The sequence below is a fragment of the Lasioglossum baleicum genome, chromosome 1, assembly GCF_051020765.1.
Source record: "Lasioglossum baleicum chromosome 1, iyLasBale1, whole genome shotgun sequence".
Taxonomy (NCBI): Eukaryota; Metazoa; Arthropoda; class Insecta; order Hymenoptera; family Halictidae; genus Lasioglossum; species Lasioglossum baleicum.
The window spans coordinates 5664082-5691677 of NC_134929.1; the positions used below are offsets into that span (position 1 = coordinate 5664082).

Below are 27596 nucleotides of genomic sequence, written 5' to 3' on the forward strand. Positions count from 1 at the left end.
ACACGATGGAGGGGCAATAGTAGGCTATGGTGGGGGTATGGTTTAGTACCACAGTACCACAGCTCTGGCATCACTGGTGTCACCAGCTGAATCCTGAATCCAAGAGTACGGCGTGTCGCCATTTCTTCCCGCAGCCACGGTGTGTCACCACCAGAGTGGCCAGACGAGTCCGACCTTGGGACTCGCGAGGGGAATACAGTACCCCTTCTCTGAGGACCAGCAATATGCGCAAGCGCGACGGGGATCGAGTAAGGCACATGGGAGACACGTTGCGCTTGCGCGATGGGGACGCAACAATGACAGATGACATATTAGAAGTTTTAGGTTATTGCCGCATATCGAACCTATTACCTAATGAAATGAATCATATGAATCGTTCTAGATATTATCAACATTCTTTACTATAAATAAAATGAATTGTAACATGTGGGAGTTTCAGTTGTGAAATGAAGTATGCTTATTATGTATAATATGTATGTTGAAAAAAATGTTGAAATCTGTACTACTGAGTTACATTCCAGTAAAATCCTAAATGTCCTAAAAATAAATCATAATCTATTTTAACACTTTTAAGGAATGGACATAGCAAGTTTTGAAACTACCTTTTTCAATGCATATCTTAAAAAGTTGTAGTGAGATTTATTAATGAACTCTACCAACTGAACACTCAGAGCATCACATAACACAATCAAATACAATACGATACAATAAAATATAATAAACAAATACACACACACACCAAAATAAGCAAACAAATACTCAATATATATCACTGTCATTGCCGCTATTCTCAGTTTCACCAGCGAGCAAGGTTCCAGGTGATTTTTTTGGTATTTCTTCTCTATTGTACATTTGGGCATTAAATAATTCTAACATCTGATCTGTTATTTGGAAACTGGAAGCATCAATTTGTTTTGATTGCAAATATAATTTAATACGTGTAAGATCGCGAAGCGTGTGTGTCCAGAAATAGCTTTATATTTCGCTAAACAGTCAGAAGTTAAAATAGACATTCTTTTAAATAAATTTCCATCCAAAGTGATAGCTAAAAAATTGTTACACCAGTGGTTCTTATTAGGCATAAAAACTACCGCACGAGAAAGAAATAAGTTGAAACGATTAGATGTTGTTGAATTTTGGAGCACCGTTAGGAATTTAAAGGATGAATCTGATAATTTGTTGTACGATGAAATTGCAAAACTTGCGTTAATATGCTTGTCATTGCCGCATTCAAATGCACATGTGGAAAGATATTTTTCCATGATAACAGACATAAAAGATAAAAAAAAGAAACATGTTAGATACACACACGCTTCGCGATCTTACACGTATTAAATTATATTTGCAATCAAAACAAATTGATGCTTCCAGTTTCCAAATAACAGATCAGATGTTAGAATTATTTAATGCCCAAATGTACAATAGAGAAGAAATACCAAAAAAATCACCTGGAACCTTGCTCGCTGGTGAAACTGAGAATAGCGGCAATGACAGTGATATATATTGAGTATTTGTTTGCTTATTTTGGTGTGTGTGTGTATTTGTTTATTATATTTTATTGTATCGTATTGTATTTGATTGTGTTATGTGATGCTCTGAGTGTTCAGTTGGTAGAGTTCATTAATAAATCTCACTACAACTTTTTAAGATATGCATTGAAAAAGGTAGTTTCAAAACTTGCTATGTCCATTCCTTAAAAGTGTTAAAATAGATTATGATTTATTTTTAGGACATTTAGGATTTTACTGGAATGTAACTCAGTAGTACAGATTTCAACATTTTTTTCAACATACATATTATACATAATAAGCATACTTCATTTCACAACTGAAACTCCCACATGTTACAATTCATTTTATTTATAGTAAAGAATGTTGATAATATCTAGAACGATTCATATGATTCATTTCATTAGGTAATAGTTTCATTAGGTAATTATTTCATCTCCCATGCGCCTTACCCGATCCCCGTCGCGCTTGCGCATATTGCTGGTCATCAGAGAAGGGGTACTGTATTCCCCTCGCGAGTCCCAAGGTCGGACTCGTCTGGCCACTCTGGTCACCACTGATGCCAAGGCTGTGGTACTGTGGTACTAAACCATACCCCCACCATAGCCTACTATTGCCCCTACGTTGTTTTCCAACGCGCCCGCGCGCTACACTCACCAGCGTACCTCTACTGCAGGCATGGGCAGAAATAGCGCCAAAGCTAGGGAATTCTCGGTGGACGCCTACTTCTCCCGCCCGCGCGTCTCGCTCCCCGTGGTGACCATAGTCCCGCGGAGCTCCTCAGGCCCGTACCTACCGAACGCCGTATGCATTGCGCGTGGCGCGTTGGGGCGACTCGCGTACCCATAGGTTTCCACATTACCCATGACAATTTTCCACATTTATTTTTTCAAAATTGTCGTGTCGCGCAGTGGAATAGGCCTATAGGGGAAACCACTTACAAAAAAAACGCATTGACCATAGTACCTCATGGGTAATGTGGAAACCTATGGGTACGCGAGTCGCTCCAACGCGCCACGCGCAGTGCATACGGCGTGCGGTAGGTACGGGCCTGAAGAGCTCCGCGGGACTATGGCCACCACGGGGAGCGAGACGCGCGGGCGGGAGAAGTAGGCGTCCACCGAGAATTCCCTAGCTTTGGCGCTATTTCTGCCCATGCCTGCTCTACTGTATCCATAGAGGTACGCCAGAGTTGTGCCACCGACGAGATACTATTAAGGGGGTAGTATACCCTCGATTTGTAACTAGAAAATACCTAGAATATTACTAGAAAAATGGCTCGAAACATGGGTTTGCTGGTTTTCAGTTAGTGTCCTTATTTGAGCAAATTTTGGGCTGGGTGAGGGCTCATTCGAAAGAGGAAGGTTCACCGCAGGGGGCTCTGGTCATGAGGTTAACGAGAATATGTTTATATCTAATAATATTAGTGTCCAAAGTAGAGTAAAAATCTAGGAAAAAAACCAGCAGATTTCAATGCATTTTTCTGTCTCCAAAAGACTTTTTGACTGATGGGATGATCAGAGCCCCATGCAGTGAACCTTCCTCTTTCGAATGAGCCCTCACCCAGCCCAAAATTTGCTCAAATGAGGACACTAAGTGAAAACCAGGAAACCCATGTTTTCGACCCAAAATCTAGTAAGATCCTAGTAAATAGCAAATATCTAGCAAATAACTAGAATCTTACTAGAAAAATGGCTCGAAACATGGGTTTCCTGGTTTTCACTTAGTGTCCTTATTTGAGCAAATTTTGGGCTGGGTGAGGGCTCATTCGAAAGAGGAAGGTTCACTGCATGGGGCTCTGGTCATCCCATCAGTCAAAAAGTCTTTTGGAGACAGAAAAATGCATTGAAATCTGCTGGTTTTTTTCCTAGATTTTTACTCTACTTTGGACACTAATATTATTAGATATAAACATATTCTCGTTAACCTCATGACCAGAGCCCCCTGCGGTGAACCTTCCTCTTTCGAATGAGCCCTCACCCAGCCCAAAATTTGCTCAAATAAGGACACTAACTGAAAACCAGCAAACCCATGTTTCGAGCCATTTTTCTAGTAATATTCTAGTTATTTTCTAGTTACAAATCGAGGGTATACTACCTCCTTAAGGGGGTAGTATACCCTCGATTTGTAACTAGAAAATACCTAGAATATTACTAGAAAAAGGGGTCGAAAAATGGGTTTCGTACTGAACGTTGTTTGACCTTATTAGAACAAATTGTGGGCTGTGTGAGGGCTCATTCGAAAGAGGAAGGTTAGACGCAGCGCGCTTTTCTCACGAGGTTAACGAGATAATGTTTATATCTAATAATATGATGGCCCAAAGTAGAGAAAAAATCTAGGAAAAAATCCCGCAGATTTCAATGCATTTTCTGTCTCTAAAAGACTTTTTTGACATATGAGATGAGAAAAGCGCGCTGCGTTGAACCTTCCTCTTTAGAATGAGCCCTCACCCAGCTCAAAATATACTCGTATAAGGTCAAACAACGTTTAGTTCCGAACCCATTTTTTCGACCCAAAATCTAGTACGATTCTAGTAAATAGCAAATATCTAGCAAATAACTAGAATCTTACTAGAAAAAATGGGTTCGGAACTAAACGTTGTTTGACCTTATACGAGTATATTTTGAGCTGGGTGAGGGCTCATTCTATACTCTATCCAACGAGAGAGCAGTACCGCGTAAAGACCAGTTTTCGTTTGTCGCTGCGCATCTTCGCCCTAATTGGTTCAAGAAAGTGGGGAGGGGATAGTGAAGTGAGAGATGATAGGCTCGCTGCGCCCCCACCATCTTCCAAGCTGCGCGCAACGGTACTGTTCTATCGTTGGATATAGTATAAAGAGGAAGGTTCAACGCAGCGCGCTTTTCTCATCTCATATGTCAAAAAAGTCTTTTAGAGACAGAAAATGCATTGAAATCTGCGGGATTTTTTCCTAGATTTTTTCTCTACTTTGGGCCATCATATTATTAGATATAAACATTATCTCGTTAACCTCGTGAGAAAAGCGCGCTGCGTCTAACCTTCCTCTTTCGAATGAGCCCTCACACAGCCCATAATTTGTTCTAATAAAGTCAAACAACGTTCAGTACGAAACCCATTTTTCGACCCCTTTTTCTAGTAATATTCTAGGTATTTTCTAGTTATAAATCGAGGGTATACTAGCCCCTTAAAGACTGCCAGCCCCTGTGTTATTCCGCGGGACCGGTAAGTGCCAAGTGGGCGCGAGTGGGCGCGGGGATAACGGGAAAGTTACAGTGATCTGATATACCACAGCGGTAAAAGTTCCACAATCGACGAGATATTCGTCAAGTTGAAGAAGAATGATATAGTAGAATGCTGACATTACCTATTCTGTAATTGCCTTATAATACTATATATAATTCTCTTATTGCATTCTTATTTTCCTTATTATCACCATTGTAATAATTGTTTACAATATAATCGATAGTTTATAGATGTAGGAAAAATGGAAGTAATTACTACGTAATATTCTACAAATGTATTGGAATTTAAAAGTAATTTGAACATTATTGCGTTATATATAAAATAATGATTCTTAAAAAATATTTTGTTGTGTTGTGTAATGACAAAATTCAATCGTTCTTATTAAGATCCTTAGTAGGAAACAGAAAATTAATTTTTTTACTTATTTATCCCATACTTGTAATGCTCGACAGCATTATTGACTGCAATTATTAAAGTAGAGGTAGTAACAAGATAAAAGTATTAACTAATTAAACTAATTTTCGACGGCTCCTATCCATACAATGTTATTTAGAGGCAGTATTTCGTACGAAGATATCTAAAAAAATAATTCTATTTGACTCTATACGAATATTTCTTGCACCATATATGACGCTATTTAAAAAGTGCGTGTAACATTATTTTATTTCATTCTGAACTGAACCACTTCCTGAAACATGATTCATTTATGAGTACATTGTGCGACGAGACGAAGAGCTAGCAGACGAAGTCGAAGTCGAAATCTTAAAAGAATAAGGACTCTCCGCGTCTCTTTTTTTCCCGACGCTGTCCTTCTTTGTGTCCGAAACTTGCGTCGCTCATTGCATAAGCAAATATCATCGGAATTATATAATTTTGGTATCATTTTCATAAAAAGAAACAAAATTCACCAAATATGTTAAGGAAAATCCCATAAAAAAATAATGATAAATAATTAAGCTTTGTTGTTTGATTAGTAGTCTCACACCGATATACCCGACCCGACCCGTATCATGTTACAATGTTTCACTCCACTCCACGGCGACCGAAGCCCCCGAGCTTCACTTCCCTTTTCTCCGTTCGTCATCATAGAATAGTGTTTCCTGAAAATTGAATGTCTCTGGCCAGACTCGAGTTTTCGACATTTATAGCAAGCTTGCTATAATCTTATCTTATATGTCAAAATTTAGTTTTCTATTTAAAATATTTTGTTGTTAAAACTCATTAATAGTTTTAAATAGTACTTGAATATATTTAAAATGATATTGGAATATTGGAATATTACAATTTGGAATGAAGGGCCTAGCCGGACGAGATAGTCCTTCGAATTATTTAAACAGCCGTTGTGCCATTCAATTTTCGGTCCATTTTCCCCATTTACTTGCATTAATTTAATCATATAATTGCATTTAATTGAAATTGATATTTGAGATTTTTTCCCGATTTTTTGGTTCAAAATGTTAATTACACAAAGTGAAAAACACGCAAAAATTCGACAAATGCAGGTTTTTTTAGAGAAATTGAAAAATAGCATTGATCATATTTTTAGACTATCAACATATGTACTAGAACTTTTTTTACGACAGCTCGTAAACGACAAAGAGGGACTGAGGTACGAGGCAGCCGACACAGTTCAAAAGGCTGCGTACCGATTACATCAATGCACATAGGAAAGTTTTTTATTTTTCAATCTTTTTTACGGAATTACCAACGTATTTGTGAGATCCTTCTAATTAAAATGAGCCTAAATACGGCATAATTTGAGCCATATTTACTTATTTAAAGTGTGATAATAATTACCTAATATAGGTTATTATAATATAGGTCATTTAATATAATATAGTTATAATTATAAATAATTTAGGGATGTGCGGGCCGCTCGATGTTCGGGTTCGAGTCGGGTCGGGTCGCAGAAAGTCCGGCGGCGGCCCTTCGATTCGACTTCGAATTCGTCGGGCGGGTACGAAAAGAATCGAACAAGTTCGGGCGGACGAGTTATTGCGTTATCCGAGATTCAAATACTCTGCGTTCTTATGACATAGATAATGGTAATAATGGTTTTCTTTCTTTACTTATAACGTGATTTTTAATATACTTGGTTTTTTTATAACTACATTAGGTATATTCGCCAAACGCGTGCCTGCTCTTTATTTGTATTAAAGCTTGAATAATGCACGTTTCATGTGAAAAACTTAAAAGACAATATTTCTAGCTTTTTAACGAATTTTCTCCGAATGAACTTAGATATGTATCGATAATATCATTAAAATGTCTTTACGGAAGTTATACAATACACCTAGAATATTACATTATGGTAAAGTATGGCAATAATTAAAAACGAAATATAAATATAAACATTATACGTATTATATTTCGTGTTTATATTTTATTCTGTATTATCTATAGGCTCTATATAATTAACCTCCCGATTTTATAGGGAAGTTATTGTAATGACCCCGAAAATCGAAAATCGATTTTTTAGCAGATCTTCACGTTTCATGGTCATTGCAGTCATTTTAGACTATTTTCAGCAAAATGTTCGTATGTGTGTGTGCGTGCGTGCGTGCGCGCGTATGGCCGTTTCTATGTAATCAAATTTTTCGTTAACGTTTTCAGAAAAAGTAACAACGCGATCAGGATGATGAATGATGCAATCGATATGCCCCGCTGTAACTTAGAGCTGATTAGATTTTGGTCCATTTTGGTCAAGTAGTTTTTTAGTTTTTTTAGTTTTTTCGAAAGAAGTTCATTCAACAATGCAATTTATACGAGAGAACGGAAAGTTTCCACCGAAGAAACAAACGTAATTACACAAAAAAATTTTTTTCGATTTCTTTAAAATTTAAAAAAAAAAATTTTTTTTAATTTTTTTTTGTACCTTACGATGATGTTTCCGCTTACAATAATCGAAAATTATCCCAATGCAAGAGTGAGTTAATCATCTCTACTCGCGAGAATACATTTTCAAAGACTATCGATGAAAGTACAAAAAAAAATTTATATTACAATCTTTAAAAAAACAATCAGTTCAAAACGAATTATTAACTGAGATTAAATTGAAAATTAATATAAAGTATATGATAATTATTAATAACATTGATGTTGAAAACGGATTGATTAATGGAGCACACATGCGGAATATTAAAATTTATTACTTTTCAAGAAAATACTAAAATTCCGTCTATATTGTGGTTAGATTTTCAATTGGCCAGAGTAGGAGTGAAAGTAAGAACTCGTTATCGTGATTATATGAAAAATGCACAAATATTGATCAAAATTTTACACCAATAATAAAAATATCGAATCAAGTACATATGTCGAGTGAGGAAAAATATCAAATCACACGTAGTCAATTTCCAGTGGTTCCTGCTGAAGCGATTACGATTCATAAAAGTCAGGGACTAACATACGAGAAAGTATGTTTGGATTTTAAAAAATCAGAAAGGCGAACTTTACAAATATTGTATGTAGCACTGAGCAGAGTTTCAAAATTGAGCGCAGTTTATATATTTTGGGACAATTTAAATTAACAGTATCGAAGAAAACCAAGATCACTACTGCAAACCCGGATAATGAGGAGTTGTATCGTTTGCGAAAAACTAATTAAGACAATTTATTTTGCAACATTAGTATGCTATAACAAGGAACCAAGCGAGCAACGAGCATACGATGTTGGTTTAATGTGACGCCATATAGCAAACATTTTGATAAGTAGAAAACTATTGAATATCCCTGAAAACGTATAATCTTCTTAAAACGTACACTTAATAATGATAATAACCCAGCCAACCAAAAATCCAAATTTGGTCGACCTCCTGTGCGCGCATATGCCGAGCTAGTGTCATCCGTAGGACTAGGGTTTGGACATGGGCATGAGGTCGGCATCAGGTCGGCACGAATCGGCTGAATGTGCCTTTGTGGCAGCACTGTCGCACTGATGTGGCGCATGCCGAATGGCAGCACCGTCGCACCGATGTGGCTGGCGAATATCGATATACGATCGTATATATCGAACGATATATACGATAACGATCGTTTTACAGGGCAGCACCGTCAGCGAGGGTAGGTGGCACTAATGTGGCAGACAGTGGCAGATGACGGCGAAGTAAATTTCTATCGTACCAAATATACAGCACTTGTCCCTTTTATTCTCATTCATTCTCGACAATTCGAAATACCCATACAAATTTTATTTAGTTCTTATATTTGTTATTGTGCTGCCCTGTAAAACGATATTCGGCATGCGCTACATCAGTGCGACAGTGCTGCCACAAAGGCACATTCAGCCGATTCGTGCCGACCTGATGCCGACCTCATGCCCATGTCCAAACCCAAGTCCTACGGATGACACTAGCTCGGCATATGCGCGCACAGGAGGTCGTCCAAAATTAAGCCAATCGGGCTTTGAGCACCTCCGAGCGTAGATTGGACAATGATTTGCCGATCTGTGCCCTAGGCACGGCTTGCCCAAGGCACGTCTGGTTAGCTGGGAATATACTGCAACTAACGAATCGGGAAGTTCTTTGTGTGGCTCGTGGAGAGTCACACACCAAATAAAAAAAAAACATTAATAGCTATAGGTACTACTAGCCATGCGTACCACTAACCCTTTCGCAAGAGCATTCCTATCCGCGAGCGAGCAAAGCGAGCGAGCAAAAACAACCCTACTCGCGAGCGAGCGAAGCGAGCGAGCAACAATAACCCTCTAGTTTTTTATTTTATATGATTTTATTTTAAGTTAATTTCTATTTTATTTTATATTGTATGTGAGGTTATGAGATAAGTGACGATAGATGGCGCAGAGCGCGTCAGAGGAGGAGTTGCGATCGTCGACCATTGAGGGCGATCTTGTAGAGGCCTGACCGCCGAAGAGAGTGCAAGAGCGTCAAGAGAGTACAAGCGTAAAGGGAAAAGCATTTATACATTTATATACATTTGTTCTTTTAATATATATATATATATCCACAGTATTTTGGTACAATATTACTGCTTCTCTGTTAATTACAACCACAAATGGTAGCAGAGCGTGGTTTCAAAGAGAAGCACAGTAAGGTAAAAAAGAAGTGACCACGTGAGAAGACATGGCGGACAATTGGAACCTGGCCAACGTAGAGCCACTAAATAATACAAATTATTTTTTATGGAAAGAGAAAATAGAGGGGATATTGAGATCAAAAAGATTGTGGAAGAAGATCATGGGAGTTAAACCGCCCCAAAAACCCCGGGCAGACGATAAAGAGTACGAAACAAAATTCAAAGCATGGAATGAATGGGATGATGATAATTATACAGCCCGAACAATCATGCTGAACACAATGACTGAAGCACAAATAATGAAATATACGCATGAGAAAAATGCAGAAAAATTATGGAACCTCGTAAAATCCAACATGGCGGCCGAGACCGAGCAGCTGAAAACGCGGTCGCTGAGTGAGCTGACTAACCTAAAAATGAAGAGAGACGAACACGTGGATGACTATATGAATAGAGCAGAGGGATTGAAGAACAAGTGCCAACAATTGGGTAAGAGCGTAGAAGATTTTGAATTAAAAATGTATATTTTGAAGGGATTAAGAAGAGAATTTGAATCGAACGTCAGAATATTAGAGAGTCAGACAAATGTAACCATAAACGATGTCAGATATGCGCTGAAACAAGAAGAGATGAGAAAAGAAACAGGCCATGAGGAAAGACATAATGAGAATGTACGAAAGGTGAGAGATGGTATGAGGAACGAGGTAAATTGTTATAAATGTGGACAGAAAGGCCATTTTGCAGACCAATGTCGTTCAAGACTGAGATGTTTTAGTTGCAATGGACTAGATCATATTGCTGCTGAATGTAGGAATCAGAGACAGATCACAACAACGAGGGCAAGAGGAAACAACTATCGTGGCAATACAAGAGGAAGAGGACATCGTGGACAAGGAAGAGGAGAGAGAATGATGCGAACAGCGAATGAAACTGTGATGAGCGTAAGTGAAAGTGCAATTGCGAATGAAAGAGCGTACCAATGTGATGTGAAAAAAGACTTTATAGCGAACCATTACGATATAAAAACTGTTTGGCTTTTGGACTCCGGCTCGACAAGTCACATGTCAAACAATGTGAACATTTTTGATAGTATAGAATGCGATAATAGAGATATAACTTTAGCTGATAAAGAGGGGAAGAAAATTACTTCAAGCGGGATAGGAGAAATTGTCATAAAGCAGAGAGATGTTCAGAATAATGTTAGATTAAAGAATGTGTTATATGTTCCAGAACTAAATTCAAATTTGTTATCGGTAGCTAAATTCACAGATTATGGATATACAGTGCAATTTGATAGAGACAGTGCGATTGTTTATAAAGATAAAAACAGAGTAGAAATGAGGGCAAAGAGAGAGGGAAATGGGTACTATGTAATATCTCATATAGCGAGTAGTGAAAATGTAAAAAGTGTTAAAGATGATGAGGTATGGCATAGGAGATTAGGACATTTAAATAGAGATTTAATTATGCAAATGAGAGCTCAGGACTTAGTTTCAGGAATGAAAAGAATAAGTGAGAGAAATGGACAATGTGAAGCCTGTGTAGAAGGAAAGACGTGTCAGAAGACTCATCGAAGATTGGAGAAGAGAAGAGCAGAAGAAATAATGGACTTGTGGCACACAGATCTGATTGGACCAGTGAGACCAGCATCAAGAGGAGGCAAAAATTATATCCTAACAGTAATCGATGATTATTCGAGATATGTTTTTGTGTCATTACTTTATGAGAAAGGTGAGGCCACAAATGAATTAATAAAGCTAATAAAACAAAAGGAAAATGAAACTAGAATGAAGCTGAAAGCCATACGATCAGACAATGGTGGTGAATTCATAGGTAAAGATCTAAAAGAGTGGTTAGAAAACAAAGGCATCAAACATGAGTTTAGCCCAGTATGGACGCCACAGAGCAATGGATTAATAGAAAGAATGAACAGATCCATTATTGAAATAACGAGATCAATGATCAGTGACTGTCAGATACCAATGGACTTCTGGGGAGAAGCGGTGTGCACGTCAGCCCATATTAAAAATAGAGTAAAAACATCGGTTCATGGGAGGACACCCTATGAGCTATGGGTTGGAAGAAGACCAAACGTAGGATACATGAAAAGATTCGGTTGTATCGCCTACGTATTGATAAAGGGTATTAATAAAAGAAAATTTGATGCAAAGACAATGAGAGGTATATTTGTAGGCTATGGAACAAATAACACATATAGAGTTTATATACCAGATAAAGACAGAGTTCAATGTGCTTGTGACGTAAAATTTGATGAAAAGAGAAATGGAGTGGAAATATTAAAAGGAAAGAAGATAGAAGATAATGATAGAAGAAATAATCTAATATTTATTGGACTCAGAAATGAAGATGATGAAAGAAATGAATTCGAGAGAGATATTGAGAGTGAAACAAATATACAAGAACCAGATGACTCCAATAACAATGATGGAGGAAGACTTGAAAAATCTCAAGTAGAAGAAGAAGAGCATCCACCCGAGGACAACATACATGAGGAAGATAAAAATCTAAACTTGCAAAATAATATACAAGGGAGTGCAGAAATCAAGAGGATTGGAAGGCCAAGAGGCACTACGAGCGAAGTAATGAAACTTCGAAAACACAAAGCAGAAGTAGAACAACAAGAGAGAGAGATACAACAAAATTTGAGGAGATCAACTAGAATACACAATAGAAATACAGCGATGAGTGTAATGGAAGAAGAAATACCCAAGAATGTGGAACAAGCAAAGAATTCCGGCAATTGGATGAAATGGAAAAGGGCAATGGATGAAGAGATAGAGTGCATAAAGAGACACGAAGTATGGGAAATGCTGCCCTATACAACAGATAAAAAAATAATAAAAAGCAAATGGATTTATAGTCTAAAGGAAAACCCTGACACAAAAGAGCCACGATACAAAGCTCGTTTGGTGGCTGTGGGATGCGCACAGCGTCCTGGTTTTGACTACAGTGAAACATTTGCTCCTGTCGCCCGAATAGAGTCGATTAGACTGCTGCTGAGTATCGCTGCAGAGAGAAGAGCGAAGGTGAGGATGTACGACGTGAAGACTGCGTTCTTACATGGAGTGCTGAAGGAAGAAATATACATGAAGACGCCAGATGGATATGGACAAAGTGAAAATACAGTGTGCAAACTAAAAAAGAGCATTTATGGTTTGAAACAAGCTGGCAAATGCTGGAATGAGTATCTTACAGAAGTGATGATAGAAAGTGGAATGTGCCAATCGAAGGAAGATCAGTGTTTATTTTATAAAAGCGAAGGACAGAAGTTCCTATACTGTGCAATACATGTTGACGATATGGTAACTGTAGCGAGTGATAAAGACATTGAAAAGTGTTATATGAATAAAATAGGAACTAAAATAGATTTAAAATGTTTGGGTGATGCGAGACATGTATTAGGTATGCAAATAGAACAAAAGAATGGAAGAGTGTATGTAAGTCAAGAGAACTATATAAAAAAACTTTTAACAATGTATGGGATGGATGAGTGCAATAGTACGTCAAATCCGATTGACGTGAATGCAAAGATGGATGATTATGAACAGAGTGGTAAATGCAATATCAAAGAATACCAAGAATTAGTAGGGAGGTTGATGTTTTTAAGTGTTAATACAAGACCAGACATTGCTTTCGCATTGAGTTACTTATCGCAGTATAATAACGATGCAAGAGAAATGCATATGGGGGGATTAAAGAGAGTGTTACGATACCTAAGGGGAACAATAAATTATCGTTTATGTTATGGAGGTAAAAATGTAAAAAACAGAGTTGATTGTGAAACAGATGCGTCTTGGGATTCATCAAAAGATGCTAAGTCATTTACTGGGACATTAGTTTACCGAAATGGAGATTTGATTTTATGGAGAAGCAGAAAGCAATGTACGGTAGCTCTATCTTCAACAGAAAGCGAATTAGAAGCGATGCTTGAAGGAATGAAAGATGTAATATGGTTAGATAGATTACAAAGAGAAGTAACAGGTAATACAAAAATAACCAAAGAGATAAAGAGTGATAGTTTAAATGTAGTTAAACTAGCGAATGGCGGAAATTATAAATCGAGAACAAAACTATTAAATAGAAAGTTTCATTTTGTTCGAGAGGGTATGAAAGAAAATAACATAATTGTAACTCATGTTTCTAGCGAAGAAATGCGTGCGGATTGTTTAACGAAAGCTCTGAGTGGACCAAAATTATATAGGAATGTAAAGGAAATCGTAACAACCGATGAACAATAAAAACAAGAGGGGTGTGTGTGAGGTTATTTTTATTGTGAGATAGTGTGAGGTTATGAGATAAGTGACGATAGATGGCGCAGAGCGCGTCAGAGGAGGAGTTGCGATCGTCGACCATTGAGGGCGATCTTGTAGAGGCCTGACTGCCGAAGAGAGTGCAAGAGCGTCAAGAGAGTACAAGCGTAAAGGGAAAAGCATTTATACATTTATATACATTTGTTCTTTTAATATATATATATCCACAGTATTTTGGTACAATATTACTGCTTCTCTGTTAATTACAACCACATTGTATACTATATATTATCTTTTAAGAATTTGTGTAAGATTAATGATAGTTAAGTAGGTTACTTAACAGTTAATAAAAACATCACCCACTGAAAAGTTATCATAACTTATTACATACCACGTTGTAAATATTTTCTTATAATTTTTTCACGTGAAACGTGCATTATTTCAAATTTTAATACAAATAACGATCATGCACATGTCTGCCGAATATACCTAATGTACTTATATAAAAATCACATTATGGACAAGTTATGAAAGAAATACGTACCATTATTATTATTATCTATTTCATAAGAACGCACAGTTGATTCTCGGGTATCGTGATAACTCGTTCGTGCGATCTTGTTCTATTGTTTTAGAAGCCGCCCGACAAAGGTGAGTCATGAGTACACTGCGGATCTTTATGCAAAATAAAAAATGTTTGCATTGATTGCACGGCACATGAGCCAAATATAAATTGTATTCTTCTTTTAATTATCCTATTAAGCTGAAACTAATATGTTGATGTCCTTAAATATTTTTAACATGTCCACTGCTTTAAATTGAACGTGTACATTTTTGTCATACATGCATAAAATCCGCAGTCTAGTCATAAGCTTCCCGATGTGTCTGATGTATCGCGTACCCGACTCGAGCCCGATAGGCGAAAAACCAAAACAAGGTAATATGGTATGGTATGGACATAATATTTGGTCCCCTCAGGGTTTCAAATTCATTTACCAATCCTCTTCCTTTTTCCACTCTCACCATCGCCTTTTCAGCGGGACCTACTGTTTATGGTGGGTTCCGAACCACCTTTTGCCAACAACACGTGAAAAACACCCCTGGTGGGTCACTTTCTGGTTTTTGACCAGACGGTCACCCATCCTAGTGCCGATCACGTTCCACGTTGTTTAACTTCGGTGATCTAACGAGAACCGGTGCTTTCAACGGGACTACGGTTGTTGGCTAACAAGGTAATAAAAGTAGTGGTTTTTTCCCCCTCCCCAAGTTAGCACAGGGTCCTCGAGGTCGAAAACTGAGATTCGACACCCCAGAGTACCCCTAAATGACGTGTCAAAATTTCATTAAGTTCGGAATAGTTTCCAGGTAGACGCCTTTTTTCGACCTGCCGACTGGACTATATGAAAAAACTTGACGACACTGAGGAAAATGAAAAATTGAATAACTCCAAGAAAAATGGAAAACTTAATGACTCCGAGAAAAATAAAGAACTTACTGATTCTGAGGAAAATGAAAACTTTAATAACTCTCAGTTAATAAGCTGTCTTCAATGCCTCTTAAAAATGCAATTAATCGCATGTAGGGATTGATCAGGTGTTTCTCTCTCTATATTAAAAAATATTTAAAAATCCTTTGACAAATCTGTTTTGTGGCGTCAGGATACTGCTGTCGATATTCCATCACAGTTTGTATAGTATATATTATTTCTCCACTTTGTTTCTATATAAAATTTTAATATGATCCTCCATTAGTTTAACGCCCCGTTCAGCGGTATTATTGACCACCTTCAGTCTATGTTTCAGTCAGTCTACTTATTATTCATAATAACTTCTTTTTCCGATATTTTAACTGTTTTTCTTTTGTAGATTGGAGCGTATTAATGAATTTAGTTAAGGTAGTAGAGAGACTTCCAGGATTGCAAGATATTCATTTACTCATTTCTCGATAATACAAACACGGGGTTTTTCACTAGTCAAAAACGCTAGATAAAACATCGATCTAGGGCGCTATCTGCCTCAAAAGTCCTATTTTTTCGATTACGAGGCGTAATTTTCATTATTCGGCAGCATGTAGCTATGAAAATAGCTATATGCGCAGTTGTATGCTTCCGAATAATGCAAATTACGCCCCTTAATATCTCTGTCAGTTATGTATATATAAAAAAACTCTTCAAACAAAAGTTGTAGTATATAAGGAGGTGGATATAGTATCAGAGAAAAAATTTTTTTTCAAAGTAATTATTTCAAGTTTTCAAAGTCACGGATGTTTTTTCTATCAACAACTGTTTATGCTACATACGGATTCTTAAAGAGAAAAAAGACAAATTCAACGATATATCATAACGTCTATTTATGTAAAGATTTAAAAAATTCAAAGTTTTCAAATTTGCTGCGCCTCATTTTCCCATGATCCAATCGGCCCCAAAATTTTTCCAGATCATTTTCTCAACATTTGTTACAATTCTGGTTTACGGGACAAAAAAATTTCATGGTCGAAAAATAAAGTCCACCCTAATGTCCATATACGTAAATTACGAGAAGCAGTATAGGGTGCTTAACGTCGAAGAAGAAAATCCTGGTAATTAAAACTTAATATGTATTACATTCTACGTTATTAGAATAATTGTAGTTTAATTATGATACATTTTATATCAACATTTTTTATTTACACTTAGAAACGCACTGTCTCGGAAGGAAATGGACATTCGAGAGAAGCAATAAAATTAGAGCATCATCGCGAAGAAAGATGAGTTTGCAATAACCTCAATATTTTATGAAATTCTATTATAATTATATTTATGACTGTGTTTTTTTATTATAGGAAGACAGAAGATCAAATAAACTTGTGTATGCTAGTATAAAATCAATTTATATATATTATACAATTTATTTTATTATTTGTTTGACAACTAATAAATCTACAAATTGTTTCATAAACTAAAAAATACTTCCTGCATTTTCGTATTCTCCAATCAGTCCAAATAAATACCATCAACCTGTTCTCGATCATATACCAATTTTTATTAATGCAATTATGACAGTAACAAAACGTTTCTATTTAAAATGAATACATATTTTGAACATAGTTTTAACATTTTTAATTTTTTGGAAGGTTAAAAAATGTAATTAAAAAAGTAATGAAAAATAAAAATTAAAAAAAAATCCTCGCTGCACGGGGACCCGAAGGCTAGCTCCAGATTGCGATTCATACGCTCGACGGCTCGACAGTCGAATTTCAGTTTCGTTTCCGTAAGCCGTAAAGCATGGCAACATGGCAAGTTCTAAAAATAGATTGTGGCTCGCACAAGCAGCGCACACGGATATAGTAAAGGTACGCTGGGGAGTGTAGCGCGCGGGCGCGTTGCTAACACGATACCAATACAGTGTCTTCTGCACCGACGAAATGCCGTCGTTGGCCTCCTGTTTCTCACTCCAGTCAGAATATATCCTAGAGGGCGTAAGAGAACACTGAAAAATTCGAGTCCCGCCAACTCCCGTAAGGCTGGCAGTCTTTAACAGTATCTCGTCGGTGGCGATATAACCATGTATTAGAAATTGCTAAAATTCGTTGCGGTAATACATAATTCTAATAAATTTAATATTAATAAATAACTTTATTAGAAGAACGCGTGTGGAATTGATATAAAAAGTGTAATAAAAGTAACAATTGCAATTAAAATCACAATAAACATAATAAAAATTAAAATTGCAATTACAATTAAAATCACAGTGAAAATTGAAATTGATATTGATATTGAAATTGAAATTGAAATTGAAGCAAAAACACTAACTCGAACAAATAATACCAATGCTAATACTTTCTGCTAGATTATGGCTATTTATAAAAACCACACTGTTTTTTAGGACGTAAGACGTTCAGACCTAAAATAGACGTAAAATAGACGTCTTTAGGACGTCGTGTGCTATCTGGGCAGCTCGAATAAAAGGCGATGAGGTTCGGCGAGTGCCGAACGTCAGAGACCCAGCGACTAACAAACGTAACAAACAAACAAATGTAAGCAGATGGGGAATCATGCACGAATGAAAGTTTAAACTTTTAGATTTTTCAATATACTCCCCTACATAAAATTATTACGAGTTAATTGCGGTGCTTTTCCTGATGAAAATGGGGACCAAACTCGAGTGTAATGGAACAATTTTTATTGATACGTAGTGTTATGATAAAAATTATGATTTTATTTAAGTAGTCCAAATGATGTCGTATTTGGTCTCATTTTCATCGAGATAAGCTCTACAACTTATTCGTATTAAAATTATAAAAGTTTAAGTTGTCAATAATGCTCGATTCTCTATCTGCTTCATTGTACGCTGTTGGTCGGACACTAGTCTTTAAAGTTCGGAGTTCGAAGAGTCGTGAGAGATATCGATGTGCAAAAACTGCCAATTCAATTGCGGAACTTCTTTATTTTTCTTTATTCTCTTATGGAACTTGTACCAACTAACTCGTGACATTTTCTGATTAAAACGATAGTAAACACGGTACAAATAGGACTGTATCTAGCAGTGTTATCCGTGGATTTATTCGAAGGCTTCAGCCCTGAAGCTACGAGCTCGGACTGCCTCGGTGGCCGAGTACTACGATAAAAATTAACATGGCCTATATATTCTATATATTAATTAATTCTTTATTCCATAATTTATTTTCCCGATCAAACATTTATTTCAAGGCTTTGGATAAAAATTTGAATTATGAAAATATGGAAGGGAATATAAAAGGGAAATGTTAATAAGTAAGGTAGAATCGGCGTATATGTATATAATTTATTTATTGTGACTCGGGTAAATACAAGAAACCGCTTTGACATTTTTGATTCGACAAAGCGACGACGCAATCTCTTTTCTTAATTAAATAGATAATTTTATTTAACTAAAAACAAAAACAAAAACAATTAACTCTTATTTCAACAAAAAGAAGAATATAAAAAATACAATTTAAATTATATAATTTCATAGTACTCTTTAAAATTATACATATGTATACAGGGTGTCCCACATAACAGTTCTCACGATTTTTCAAGTACTTGCGATAATCTTACAAAAGAATATTTTAAACAAAAGTTGATCAGTCTTCGATTGGCTATACATTGCAATTAAAAAAGTTCGAATTTTTTCTTTTTTTTAGTATTGTCAGGGCCTCCTTCATTTTTTTAAATGGAATGAGGCATTTTTTAATACATCAATCGATGCAGCTGGACATTCGTTATAAAAAAGTACTAACCTATGTATGTCGAAAAGTTAGTAGTCCAGGAGATATTTCAATTTAAATAATTCTAAAACACCATTACTGTCGTACTAATTGTAAGACGTTACACAAGTAAGTAAACGCTAACGTCTTATTGTTAGTACGACAGTAATGGTGTTTTAGAGTTATTGAAATTGAAATATCTCCTGGACTACTAACTTTTCGACATACATAGGTTAGTAGTTTTTTATAACGAATGTCCAGCAGCATCGATTGATGTATTAAAAAATACCTCATTACATTTAAAAAAATGAAGGAGGCCTTGACAATACTAAAAAAAATAAAAAATTCGAACTTTTTTTAATGCAATGTACAGCCAATCGAAGACTGATTAACTTTTGTTTAAAACATTTTTTTGTAACATTATCGCAAGTTAACAAAGTGTCGATCGAGATAAAGTTATTATCGCAAGTACTTGAAAAATCGCGAAAACTGTTATGTAGGACACCCTGTATACAGTAAGGAGCATAACTGTTTTCAAACACTTCAAATTAAAATCGATCGTTGAGACACGGGTTCGAACGGGCTGAGAGCTTGGCGGCGACGTTGGACGTATTCCTCTTCAAAATTTGGCAGCGGCAGATTTCGATCATCTTCTTCGGCATCTCGATGAAATGTTGCATCTTCTCCTCCCTCGCGTCTCAGCTACTCGGTCCACCTCGACGCGAGTTCGGATGAGCTGGGAGCTTGGCGGCGACGTTGGACGTGTTCCTCTTCAAAATGTCGGTGGAGCCGACATCGGGCAAAATGGTCAAGGTCAGCGAAGGGTAACAATGGACAAACCCCATGGGGTCCCGACGCCGGAGGAGAATCAAATCATTTCGTTTTTTCGCCCTACGTCGGACGGTGCAGCGTTCACTTTAAATAATTTTCATGTCGCCAATTTTCAAGTATCCGTATTTTTAAGAACGGGTCCACAAAGAGGACACTTGGGGCTATATTATCATTATTTTTATTTTTCCAATTTCCTGGCGGTATGATAGCAATGCGCCTGTTTAAAAAACAGTTGCAAAATAAACTATGAAAATAAATATTTTTCAACTGAAATAATTTTTATTAAATACTCTTATGGTTTCACTATGTGCACCCAAAACTAAAATTGTCATTGTTTTGTTAGTTTGGCCGTTATAATTTAATGAAAAAGTTGTGACACCTCATATTCTACGTCCGCGTAGAACCATCAATTTTCAAGATTTCAAAGAATTCTCTTTGAGATACGTCCATATTTTACTAAAGACTGCAACATATCCAAATTTGAACAAAATCCGAAACAGTAGTCCTATTTCGCATGGAAATGTGGGGATACTCAATTACAATCGTAAGCAGAAAAATTCAAAGATTCGTATCTTTACATCTTTCAATGGCTACTATATCTGTTTTATGCTTCAACCGTTTTCGATGAAATTTTGGGTATTCGGATAGTGTTCCTCCCCCCATTTTCTGTTTTAAAAATCTTAAGCTAATAAATATTGTTTCGACTTCGACCGACGGTCGGAAAGCCTGAGTGCCGGGATCGCCCAGGTTTGGACGCGCGAGGAAAGGTAACGGTCACGACACAAGGATTAAAGAAGACTCGCGGTGGACGATGTGATGGAGATCAATGACGAACGTTGATTTATTGATATAAGAGAAGTGGAGCGCGCACGGCTCTGACACGCGTGAATTCCAGAAAAGCAGGTGTTACAAAGAGGTTTTGAACCAGAGTGTTTCTGTGCGCGATGAACTAGAGAGAGTGACCCCGCTTCGCCGAGGGGGTTCCCGAATAGGCCCAAGTCGACGAACGCGGTGGTCCGCGATTGGCGGATCGATCGCAGAGTCGATTGTTTCGGGATTCGAATCGAGGTAGTTTACGGGTCACGACGGCGAGCCGTTGAGAACGCGGTGTCGAAAATAATAACACGCGGCGTGTGTTCTTGAAATTGGTAGAAAAACCCGGCGTGTCTCAATCGACCGGTAAACCTCTCGATTCGAATCCCGAACATACCGCCCGCCTCGAAACACAGTTTCGAAACGCAACGTATCAAAAAAGGAAAAACGTAAACGATAGTGGGAGTGCGTTTTACAATGCCCGGTAACGCTAAACCCAGAACGCACGCATGAGAGGCAACTCGGTGTCGCCGTGATCGCTTGGTTGGAGGTACAATAATGGACGAATTAACAAATTACGCTGGTCGCTCGGTTGGTCGCGGAGTAACGTGCGCGAACGCCGCCCGCCATGACGGAACGCATCGGGTCGCACGAGAAACGCAGGGTTACCGGTCGGCGGCGTCATCCGATTGATTCGCGAGGGGGGTGCGAGGGAAATGACGCTGGGAATGAACGCGCCCGACCGCAGCCGAACGGAGCTGGATTTACGTCGCAGATGCTGCGCGTTGAACGGGTAAAAGACATAATTTTACCAACGGGCGCTTGAATGTCGCCGTTGCCGTTTTGACGGTGACTACTCGGGTGTGACCGTCGTCGCCGGAATGCAATTGAGTTACGCGACCGAGCTCCCACTTACACGGAGGGAGTGTGGGATTCCGAATTAGGACTAGTTGCCCCGTGGAGATTGGAGGGTACGGTTTTCGCCACTTGCTTCGCTGTTGGAGGGTATTGATATAATCATCCTGCCATAACCTCCAGAAACGTTCCGCTGCGTGGCGAACTAGCTGCCAGCGGGAAAGGCGGTTTTCGCCGAGGTCAAGGTATGAAGGCTGAGGCGGTACCGTGAGCGAGGAGCCTACCAAAAAATGCCCGGGGGTGAGGGTTTCGTACTCGTCGAGGGTATCGGAGATCGGAGCAAGGGGGCGGGAGTTCAAGCAGGCTTCGATCGCGCAGAGGAGTGTCGTGAACTCCTCGAAAGTTAACATGCGATCGCCGAGAACGCGGCGAAGGTGATGTTTCACACTTTTAACCCCCGCCTCCCATAGGCCTCCGAAATGCGGCGCCGAAGGGGGGATGAAATGCCACGTCGTGCCATCGGACGCTGTTTTATTTAAAAAATTTGGGTTTCTTATGGCGGCGCGATAGGCTGCGGAGAGTTCTCGGCAGCCGCCTACGAAATTAGTGCCGTTGTCTGAATAGACGGCCTCCGGTAGACCCCGTCGAGAGCAGAACCGAAGGTATGCGTTTAGGAATGCCGGAGTGGAGTAATCGACGGCTAGTTCCAGATGAATCGCCCTCGTGGCCATGCAAATGAAAAGTGCGATGTAGGCTTTTCGCGAGGTGATACCGCGACCGGCCGAGGCACGAATGTGGAAGGGTCCGGCGTAATCCACCCCGCAGTGCGCAAAACAGCGGGCTGGCGGGGATACGCGGGCGTCGGGTAAATTTCCCATGATTTGCTCGGGGACCGCAGCTCTTTCTCGAACGCATGTAACGCACGAGTGTATAATGGACTTCACCATGCTTCGGGCGCGGAGGAGCCAATAGTTCTGGCGGAGGGTGTGTAGGGTTAGTTGCACGCCGCCGTGCAACGTTTGAGTGTGGACCTGCTCGACGAGGAGGCGCACGATGGGATGCGGTGCAAGCAGAATTGGATGCCTCACTCTGTGTGGGAGAGCGGCGTGACGCAATCGGCCTCCGACGCGAAGAATGCCGTCAGCATCGAGGAACGGATTGAGCGAGAGTAGCGGGCTCTTTGGCGACAGACTTTGGGCTTGCTGGAGCGCGTGGAGTTCTTCGGGGAATTCCGCGGATTGAAGGTGCTTAATCCAAAAGATTCGAGCTAGAGAGACGTCTGAGGTCGAGAGAGCCTGTCCGGAAGGTCGACTAGGAGTGTCGGAGATGTTGCGGCGGCAGAGACGGCTGAATCTTATAATATAGGCCGTGACTCGTAGGAGTTTGGGCCATTTTGACAATCGAGAGGCCAAATCCCACTCGATTGAAGGGGTGGCCGCGCTGTGGAACGACAGTTTGACTTCCGGCAGGTCGTAGCCTTCCGGAAGGGGCGCCTGAGACGGCCACGCGGAAGCATCGAGTCCGAGCCACTCGGGACCGTGCCACCACAATTCATGTCGAAGGAGATCGTCGCTGAGGAGCCCGCGGGAAGCGCAATCGGCGGGGTTTTCTGCAGTAGGCACATGCTGCCAACTTGCATTCGGAAGTCGATTCTGAATGTTCGCGACGCGGTTGGCAACATACGGTTTCCACTTGGACGGGTGCGATCTGAGCCATGCTAGGACGACAGTCGAGTCGGTCCAACAGAAACACTTAACGGTGGCGTTTTCGAAAGCGGACAGAACGAACGCCATGAGACGGGACAGAAGCTCGGCGCCCTGTAGCTCAAGCCGCGGGATTGTCACAGGTGTGAGGGGCGCGACCTTGGATTTGCCTGCTAGCAGTGACACGGTGATCTGACCTGTCTGAGAAATGCAGCGAGCATAGATGACAGCGGCGTATGCAATGTTGGAAGCGTCCGCGAAGCCGTGAAGCTCGAGGTGACCGTTAGAGTGAGAGTGGCCGGTCCACCGTGGAATTTGAACCTCTGCTAGTGACAGAAGGCGAGTGTAAATCGCGGTCCAGCGATCGAGTGCAGGGCCGGAGATCGGATCGTCCCATGCGATTCGGAGGCGCCACAGGTCCTGAATGATAACCTTGGCGGAGATAATGGCAGGGGTGACCCACCCCAACGGATCGTAAAATTTGGCAATTGTCGATAAAATTGTCCGTTTCGTTGAGGGAAGCGTGTTGGAAAGCGAGACTTGAAATTGGAAGGCGTCGCGAGACGGATTCCAACTGACTCCGAGGATTTTAACCTCATCATCGGGCGTGAGGAATTTTGAGCACGCTAGGCCGTGATCCGACGGATCCATGTCGGTGAGAAGTTCGGAATGGTTGCTAGCCCATTTCCGGAGTTTGAAATGCCCGCAGTGCAGCAGGCCGTTTAGTTGATCGCGGGACCGGCGTAGAGAAGGGATGTCATCGCCGCCGAATAGCACGTCATCTACGTAAATGTTCGACCGTAGGATGGGACGCGCGAGGGGAAAGCGAGAGCCTTCGTCCTCGAGAAGTTGCTGCAGTACTCGAAGGGCTAGGAACGGGGCGCAGGTCATTCCGTAAGTGACAGTCAGGAGCTGAAAGGGAGCGGGCTCGTCGCCGGGTGAATTTTGCCAAATGATCCTCTGATAGTCGAGGTCGCGGTCATTGACGAGGATCTGGCGATACATTTTCGCGATATCGGCGGTATACACGTATCGAAATTTCCGCCATCGAAGCAGAACGGAGGGCAGATCGGACTGCAGCTTGGGACCGGAGAGTAGATGGTCATTAAGAGAGGTTCCGTTTGAGGTGACGCTGGACGCGTTGAATACGACGCGGAGATGTGTCGTCGCGCTGCCTTCTCGGAACACGGGGTGATGGGGCATGTACACCGCTTGCGTCGGAGATGTAGAGGAGGAGAGCGCGCGTCGCATGTGGCCGAGCTCTTCGTACTCGTGGAGGAACGCTCGATATTCCGAAGCGAGCGAAGAGTTCAGGCGGAACTTTCGCTGCAGCGAGCGATGAATTTGGTCCGCTAACGGGCGCGACTGCCCGATGTTTATTGGGGGGCCGGCACGGAACGGAAGACGGACCACGTACTGACCGTCGGCGGTACGAGTGGTGTTTGCGCGGAAGTGCGACTCGCACTGTTCCTCGTCCGGGGTGAGAAAGGAGCGACGGGGAACCTCTTCGAGTTCCCAAAATCGTTTGAGGTCTTGAGCGAGAGGGTCGTCTTGAGTGCAATGGTGCATAGATATTCTTGAGAACTCGCGGAAGTCGCTACGGGCAGCATGGACTGTATCCGATTCGCCGGACTGACATGCTGTGGGTCCGGAAATGACCCACCCGAAGATGGTTTCCTGCGCTACTGGCGATCCGCTGCGACATTTCCGCACCCCATCGAGAACGATGCTGGGGTAAACGTCCGCGCCAAGAATCAGGTGAATTGCGGATCGGTTTGACGGATCGGGGTCGGCCCATTCCAAATCCGCAAGGTGCGCTAGAACTCGCGAGTCACGGATGCGTTTCGGCGCGTACGTTGAAAGCGCAGGGAGCACGAGGGCGACGGTTGACATCGCGGGAGTCGCGCGCGAGCGGTGGGCTACCTGGAGGTGCACAGCGTGACGCACGCTCCCGGCGTGGACGCCGCCGACTGCTGAAATCGAAGTATTGACGCGGGTGCGCTTTGCTCGCAGAATATGCACCATCGCTTCGGTGACGAAACTTGTTTCGGAGCCTTGGTCGATCAGGGCTCGGACGGTCACGCAACGACCGGAGGAGACGCTTAATTTTACAAGGGCCGTGGCTAATAGGACCGCGGAGCTCGGCTCTTCGCGGGTAGACGCGAGGTGAGCGCTCACCTCGGAACTGGCTGACACGGGCGCTGAGTTTCCGGATGGTGGCGGTGCTACGTCTTCGTGTAGGAGAGAATGGTGTCGTCGGTGACATACGCGACACGAATATTTGCTTGAACAGTCCAAAGTGGTATGCGCGTTGCTCAGACAGTTGAAACAACGATTGAGTTTACTGATAAGTTCGCGCCGACCGTGCGGGTTCCGCGATGTAAACTGCGGGCATGCGCTTAAATTATGAGATGCTCGACACACCGGGCATGGCGGAAACGTTTTCGTCGACGTCTGATATGTTGTGACGGCATGCACGCGGGAAGGACCGGCGGCTGGTTGCATCGTCGCGACGGGGCACACAGCGGCGGTAACGGACTCGCTTTCGGAAAATTCTTCGAGCCCACGAACGCGAGAATCAACAAAATTCGACAGCAGCTCGAAGGGCGGCGGTGCAACGTCGTCGCTGATTTTTAGTTTCCAGGCTTTTCGCGACGACGTGTCCAGCTTCTGGGATACCAGATGGACCAGTATATCGTTCCAGAGATCTTCCGGTTTCCTTCCTAGATTTTTCAGCGACGCGGTGATGACGCAGACGCGATCGCGAAGTCTTTGTAAGTCGGCCGCCGACTCGTGAGAAAGCGCGGGCAGGTCGAACAATGATTGAAGGTGTGCGTTGATGAGACGTCGCGGATTTTGATAACGCTTCATAAGAGCAGTCCAGGCAACTGTGAAATTATCCTCGGTAATGGGAATATTTTCGATACATTCGAGAGCGCGACCCGTGATGGACGACGTCAGATAATGGAGGCGCGATACGTCGTGGAGCGATGGGTTTTTTATAATGAGGGCGGTGAAACGGTCGCGAAACGATTCCCACGTCGCGTATCGGCCATCGAATTCTGGCAAGTTTAAACGCGGAAGCTGATCGGCTGGTACAGGCGGAAGCACTTGCCCGTCGCAAGGATTTGAAGGGTGACTTACGGGGACGCTGGTCAAATCGTCGAGCTGAGACGTCATGAACGCCAGGGTCTCCAAGTATGTTTCCTCCGTTTCCTCGAACTGATTCTCGGAGAAGTACGGGATCTTGGTCTGGTCCGCGGGAGGGATGATGGAGCAGACTCGGTCGTTTCCGGTGTTGAATTTCTGCCAGTGGTCCTGCAGGTGGGCCATTCTCGTACGCAGTGTGGCCTTGGTCCATTTCTCCTTCCCCAGCTTCCTCAGATTGAGAAGACTGCGTCCGATGGCTCGCTTCGTTTGGAGTTGGCTTTCGATTGCCTCTACCCCCGCCATGATAGTGGATATTTCCGTTCTCGATGTGGCACCGTACACTTTCTCGCGATCCGGCTCGAAGGACCAATGTTTCGACTTCGACCGACGGTCGGAAAGCCTGAGTGCCGGGATCGCCCAGGTTTGGACGCGCGAGGAAAGGTAACGGTCACGACACAAGGATTAAAGAAGACTCGCGGTGGACGATGTGATGGAGATCAATGACGAACGTTGATTTATTGATATAAGAGAAGTGGAGCGCGCACGGCTCTGACACGCGTGAATTCCAGAAAAGCAGGTGTTACAAAGAGGTTTTGAACCAGAGTGTTTCTGTGCGCGATGAACCAGAGAGAGTGACCCCGCTTCGCCGAGGGGGTTCCCGAATAGGCCCAAGTCGACGAACGCGGTGGTCCGCGATTGGCGGATCGATCGCAGAGTCGATTGTTTCGGGATTCGAATCGAGGTAGTTTACGGGTCACGACGGCGAGCCGTTGAGAACGCGGTGTCGAAAATAATAACACGCGGCGTGTGTTCTTGAAATTGGTAGAAAAACCCGGCGTGTCTCAATCGACCGGTAAACCTCTCGATTCGAATCCCGAACAAATATGAATTCGAAAAAATCGTTTAAACATATTTAAACAATCATAATGTGTTAATATTGGATATAACTGTATTCGGAAAAGTGTACAGAACCTTCTGCTGCAAAGAACAATTCAATATCTTTTATA

General features: G+C 41.3%; 1 protein-coding gene across 1 annotated transcript; it reads right to left on the reverse strand.

The window, feature by feature from the left end:
- Positions 1-22289: 22289 nt before the first annotated feature.
- On the reverse strand, positions 22290-26892 carry LOC143211136 (uncharacterized). The gene is made up of 2 exons (XM_076428598.1): positions 22417-26892; positions 22290-22331 (listed from the first exon to the last, which is right to left on the reverse strand). Exons 1-2 carry the CDS (start codon positions 26890-26892, stop codon positions 22290-22292), a joined length of 4518 nt encoding a protein of 1505 aa, XP_076284713.1.
- Between the last annotated feature and the right edge of the window lie 704 nt (positions 26893-27596).

Excerpts from the sequence above, each read along its gene's own strand:
- LOC143211136 (XM_076428598.1), bottom strand. The coding sequence starts at position 26,892 with ATGGCGGGGGTAGAGGCAATCGAAAGCCAACTCCAAACGAAGCGAGCC. Across the intron at positions 22,332-22,416 it reads CCGTCGATTACTCCACTCCG|GCGGCTGCCGAGAACTCTCC; the intron begins GCATTCCTAAAC and ends CTAATTTCGTAG.